General features: G+C 45.1%; 1 protein-coding gene across 1 annotated transcript; it reads right to left on the bottom strand.

Moving 5' to 3' along the window:
* Positions 1-1,180: 1,180 nt before the first annotated feature.
* On the bottom strand, positions 1,181-2,747 carry sox14 (SRY-box transcription factor 14). The gene has a single exon (XM_017697931.2). It carries the CDS (start codon positions 2,099-2,101, stop codon positions 1,313-1,315), a length of 789 nt encoding a protein of 262 aa, XP_017553420.1. The 5' UTR covers positions 2,102-2,747; the 3' UTR covers positions 1,181-1,312.
* Positions 2,748-5,988: the final 3,241 nt, after the last annotated feature.

Below are 5,988 nucleotides of genomic sequence, written 5' to 3'. Positions count from 1 at the left end.
CATGGCCCTTAAAATATTAAACTTTTCAATATTAAAAATACTGAAGATAACAAGGGGTTTTTGTGTTTTTGAAGACAGATTGTCTTTATTCAAAACGTCTTTGCTCTGCAAATGAACAAAGAATCGAGGTATCACCTTTCTGATACAGTTTCCTTTTCCATAACATTACATGAGATTAAGATTTTTAAAAAATCATCATTATAATAATAATAATAAGCACGACATTAACTGCTTCGCTTCAAACTTTCACTTCTTTCTCAAATGAAATGAACGTGGGACAAGCACTGAACCACAAGATAAAATGCATTTCAAATCATGATAAAAAAAATCTAAACAAAAAAAAAATAAAAAATACTGAAAGAAGATTTTTTTTTCCACTTGGTGCTTCTTAAACAGCCGGTCTACCTTTATGTGCCTATAAACAATATAAACCCGTATCTTCATTAAAACTCAAAAAGTCCTAATTCAGACCCAAACTCTGCGTGAAATTTCTGAAAATCTCAGCAGAGCGTCCGGGAGATCTGAAGAAGCATGGAGAGATGTGAAGGCTGAACATTACTTGTGCAAACCCAAATTCGCCTTTTTAAATAACAATAATAATATTAATAAGAATCCAAAACAAAAATTATTGTCATTATAATAGCATCAAAATGTACATAATAAATAAAGTTAAAGGCCTCCTTTTGTTTTGTTTTTTTTTCCTTGTTGTTGTTGTTGTTGTTCGGTAGCCATTAATAAAGGTTAATAACATTTACAAAGTTCTTACAGTCACCTGCTCTCAGCTCTCAACTCCATGCAGAAGGTCCCGGAGCGTCCTGGAGGAAAAATAACAAAAAAAGAATATATATACACACCAGAAAAAATGTTCTGAACTCCAAGTTTGATCTCAAGTCCGCTCAGACCTCCGTGAAGTGTCTCTGAGTTCTCTCTGTTAATTATTCTTATTTTCTCTTTAATAATGGAGCAGTTTTATGTACATGCCGTTGCATTCAAGTGTTTTGGGGAGGCGGGAAAAGGAGTCTGTTATTTTCTTTTTTGTGCATTTTTTCCTCTGTTTTGTCATTTTTTTTCTTCTTTTTGGGAAGAAATCGTCCTTTTTCTCTCCTTTTTTAAAAAGAAATGCTCCATTTGTTCCTCTTTTGAAGAAGAAGCGGTCCTTTTTTCTTCATGTATCTTTTTAGGGGGGCGGGGGGGGGTGTCCCTGTCCTCTTTTTGCCTCTTTTTTAGGAACAAACTGTCCTTCTTCTTCCTCCCCCAATATATCTGTGTTTATATATTCTATCTGGTGTGTTCTGCGCCCCCTGCGCTGCCTCTACATGGCCGTGGCGTGCGCGGAGGGGTAAGGGTCGAGCCCGCTCTTGCCCATCCCAGGGAAGAGGATGTAGGCGACGGGCGGCTGGAGCGCGCCCCCCGCGGACCACGCGCAGTTGCAGGGCACAACGTAGCCCGGGTTGGTGGGCGACGGGTGCGTGTGCGTGGCCGCGTGCGGGCCAGCGTGCTGCGACTGCTGCGTCTGCTGCTGCGTCTGCTGGGCCGTCTGGTGGCTCCCGAAGGCGCCGGCGCTCTGGTGGTAGCCGAGCGAGGACGCGTAGGGCAGCGAGCTCAGCGAGCTCAGCGCGTACGGGGTCATGTCGCCGGCCAGTTTGCCCATACTGCTCGTGCCGAACTGGCCCGGGTCGAGGAGGGAGTAGGGCGAGGTGACAGATGGGGGCAGGAAGGCTCGTGCGGCCGCCGCTTTCTCCAGCGCGTGGTCGGCGGCGCTGACAGGCACCGGAAGCGCCGCCTTCAGGTGCTCCGCGTCCGCCAGGTACGGCAGGGGGAAGACGTAGCGTTCCTTCTTCAGCAGGTTCTTGGGCTTGCGCCTTGGCCTGTACTTGTAGTCCGGGTGCTCCTTCATGTGCTGCGCGCGCAGCCGCTTGGCCTCGTCGATGTAGGGCCGCTTTTCGGACTCCGTCAGCAGCTTCCACTCGGCGCCCAGCCTCTTGCTGATCTCGGAGTTGTGCATCTTTGGATTCTCCTGAGCCATCTTCCTCCTCTGGCCGCGCGACCACACCATGAACGCGTTCATGGGTCTCTTGATGTGATCGACAGGCTTGGACATGACGGCGGCGGCGGCGGCGTCGACGGCGGCAGCGGCGGCGGCGCAGGCAGGGGAGCGCGGGCTCCCGCCCAAATAACGGCGCAAATGATAATTAATAGCAATTAGGAGTGGTGAAAACGCGCGTGCAAGTATTCACCCGTGCTGGCGGGAGATGCAGATGGTGATCATGCCACTTCAATTTGCCGGGAAAAAGGGCATGAGGGCAAAACAAAAATCCAAATGTTTTCTTTTCGAGAAAGAGTTTCAAAAAGTTGCTGAAAGTTATTCTCTCGTCCGCGTCTCGTCTTTAAGGTTGAGCTCGAGAGAGAAAGCAAAAGAGAGAAACGGAAAGAGAGAAAGTGAGAGAGAGAGAGATAGAGAGAGAGAGAGAGCCCAAAAATCCACTCAGGTGAGGCAACAGCAGCAAAAGAAGCTCCGAGAAAGTGAAACAGCTCCCCTCTCTGTACGCGCGCGCGTTTCTGCGTGTGTGTCTGTGAGTGTGTGTGTGTGTGTGTGTGTGCGCCAGGGGTGTGTACGTGTGAGTGTGTGAGTGAGTGTGTGTGTGTGTGTGTGTTGTTCCTGCTCTCGCTGAAGCACCTGGCTGTGAATGAGCGCCAGAACGCGGCGGAGCTTCAAACGCGCCGAAGCCGCTTTGGTGTGCTAGCGCGGTGTAGGGAGGGGCGGAGCCAGGAGACCTGAGCGACCAATCAGAAAAGAGAACAGAAGCCGGAATACCTACGGAAGACAAATTAAAAGGATAAAAAATGTATAGGGGTATTACCGAGGCAAGTAAAGACTGAGGATGAACCCGCGCGCGCACACACCCCCCACAGGCGCGCGCACCTCAACAACAAACCAGACTCACTGAAAAATAAACAATGATGACCAACTCATTAAAGAAGGGATCTGAGGCCGAAAGGTGTATCAGCGTTCAACCTGATGACTGCAAGGATCACCAGATTATTTCATGAATTAATGAATTAATTATTCATTTGTTGTACATTCCAGAAATAGCAACTCTTACCAACGTCAATTAGATTTTTTTTTCAAATGGAGCTGCTGTTTTTGAAGTTTTATTTATCTGTTTCTGTGTTTATACACATTCGTGTGCCATCCTTCCCACAAATCGAGGCGTAGTTAATATTTCACTACTAATATTTTCACAGTTATTAATGCTGATCATGTACTGTCGCTTTATTTATTAGGCAACTTCTTTATTTACTGGACAACTTCACACACACACGCGCGCGCGTTGAGCATGTGATACTGTTTTTATAAATAGGGCTGTGTAATCATAATGCTATTAAAATGTGTAAAGGGAGACAGAAAACATGTACACAAGGCAGGGAAATGAAGAGCGCTTGGGGCCGCTGTCTGAGCACGAGCCCTCGGGACAGTATTTATTAATATTTATTAAAGCGGAATAATAGTCCGGATCTCCCCTGAGACACTTACCAGGCTGGGCTAGGGTTGGGGTCGGGCTCAGATTTGGCTTTGGGGTTGTGCATCAATTCGGGATTTGGGTTTGTGCTTGAGCGAGAGTTTTGATTTGGATCTGAATCTGGATTCGGATTTGGGTTCGAGTTTGAGTTTGGAATCGGGATTGAGGTCTTGCGCCCGTTTTATTCCTCTTAAAACAGCATCTCATGCACTGGCACCACGGAAAACGGTGTGAATCAGTGTCAATTTCAATTTCGATATTTGAAATGAATTCTCATGGCTTTTGAATAATAGATAGTGAATAATTCGTTCGCTTTCAGAAGTCACAAAAAAAAAAGAATCAAATCACAGTAATGAAATTCAGGATTAAATGTGTGCTAAACTAATTCAAGATTAACTGTGCACTAAACAAATTCAGGATTAAATGTTCACTAAACAAATTCAGGGCGAATTTACAGTGAACAAGCGCAGGATTAAAAGCCTTTCGGTCACACTGGAATGTGCCTCTGTCTTTCCTTTCCCCCCTAAAGGAGCGATCTCAGTCAGCATGCAGTGGGAAAGTTAACATGCAAATTTGAGTGTTTAAAAAAGATCACTGCTCTAACGAGCCCGAGGCAAGACAGACTGAGTGGGCTGATCTATCAGAGCCTGCTTTTCATTAGCATCCTCAGTGAAATAGAGCCCTGGCCAATGGGCTGTGTGATCTTTATGATTTTTGCAGAGGTGGCCTTAAAGCTGGGGCTGTAATTTAGCATGTGCTGTTTTCTTAATGTAGTGCTGCACAGAACTCAGAAAAAAAAGGACTTGGTTTATAGAAAATTTTACTTTCACTACATATAAAATAATGAAATGGGTCTACGCGTTATTTTCTGGCTGGAGCTGAACGGAGTGGAGCGGGACGTTTTCAATTTCACTGCACGTTACGATGGATATCAGTGATATTTGACACCCGAAACGAGTCTAATGGTTTAATAAGGGTTTAGGTCTGGGTTTGTGATTGAGTTCGGGTTTGAATGTGGCTTTGGCCTTTAGTTTGGATCTGGGTTTTAAGTGAGGTTTCAACTGGGGTTTGGATTCCACGTTGGGTTTTGGGTTGAATTTAGGTTTGAATAGGGGGTTGGGTTTTAGTTTGGATTTGGGGGTGGATTTAAGGCTTAGATTTTAGCTTGATTTGCGTTTGAAGTTTAGTCTGGAGTTTTAATTTGCGTTTGAGCTTCTGTTGGGAAACGAATTTGTGTTTGGACGTCAGTTTGAATATGAATATGAATCTGAGTTTGGTTTTTGGTTCTAATCTCACAGCCAAGTTCATTAGAGAACTGCCTGCTTACTACATTTGAATTGTCTCAGTATGTTGTTTTCTACATCGCGCGGAGGCAATTAAGTTGGAGTGTTTTACTTTGACTTCTGTTCATGTTTAAGACCAACACCGAGCGCTTTACAGCAAATGTTTTCCACCAAGACAATTTCAACTGACAGTGCTTTTCACAGTCAGCGTTTTGAGAGCGGACGCGCTGTAAATACTGTAAGCAGTGGTTTATAAAAACGTTCTGCAATGTTGTATGTAGAGGTGTTGTTAATACTCCTGTAAGTAGAACTGCCCCCTTTTCAAATTCAGCAATGAGACATGAAGAAGCAGCAGTGATGCTCCTTCTGCTCTTGCAGTGGATGTCACTTTGTGTTACAGCAAAGCTGTATGACCATAATCTCCGCTTTTAGCCATATATGTGAAATGGAATCACTGCATGTAGTGCACCCTCTTTTTCTATTTCTGTTGAGAGTTTTAGGCATTTTCTCAGAGCCAAAGTGACTGCTCGGATATTGATGATGCAGGTCTATGTCAGTCTTAAACATGAGCTGACAATATATTTGCATAAAGTGGCCTTATTTTGGCATTTTTCATTTTCATTAGTTGGATATGCACATTTCAGGAAGGGATGAATCATTGGGCAGATTGTGCAGATGAGTATTTCTTTTACTGCGTTAAAAGAGCAGGTTCGAGTCAGAGGGAGTAAAGAGGGTTTAAGTGAGGTGGGCTGGCTTTCTTTCTGCTGCTGTCTGTGGTCACATCCATCAGGCTGTGCTGTCCTACTGCCTCTCAGCCTCGCTCTCCATCACTGCGCTGACACTCTCCCCACACAGCAGCTTCTTACATCCACTTTACAACAGGAATTAACACAAATTCTTGGGGAGAGAACAGCATCATCGCTACCATCATCATCATCATCATCATCATCATCATCATCATCAGCTCCACAACCAAGCCTCAATAACGCAAGAGGCGCCTGTGTTTTTACACAGTGACAGAGCGAGTGTGCTGGAGGAAGGCGAGATGAAGCGAGATTTGCGTAGTGGAGCATGTTAAGATATGCAGTCATTAAGACGGAGTTAATCACAATGCACGAGATATTCAGCACGGAGAGAGCGAGGCTTAGCCGTGCACGAGACTAATGTGTTTATAGGCGCGCGTG

The sequence above is a fragment of the Pygocentrus nattereri genome, chromosome 26 (genome assembly GCF_015220715.1).
Source record: "Pygocentrus nattereri isolate fPygNat1 chromosome 26, fPygNat1.pri, whole genome shotgun sequence".
Lineage (NCBI taxonomy): Eukaryota > Metazoa > Chordata > Actinopteri > Characiformes > Serrasalmidae > Pygocentrus > Pygocentrus nattereri.
Note: the sequence above shows the minus strand (reverse complement) of the source record. Positions and strands in the feature narration are given on the sequence as shown.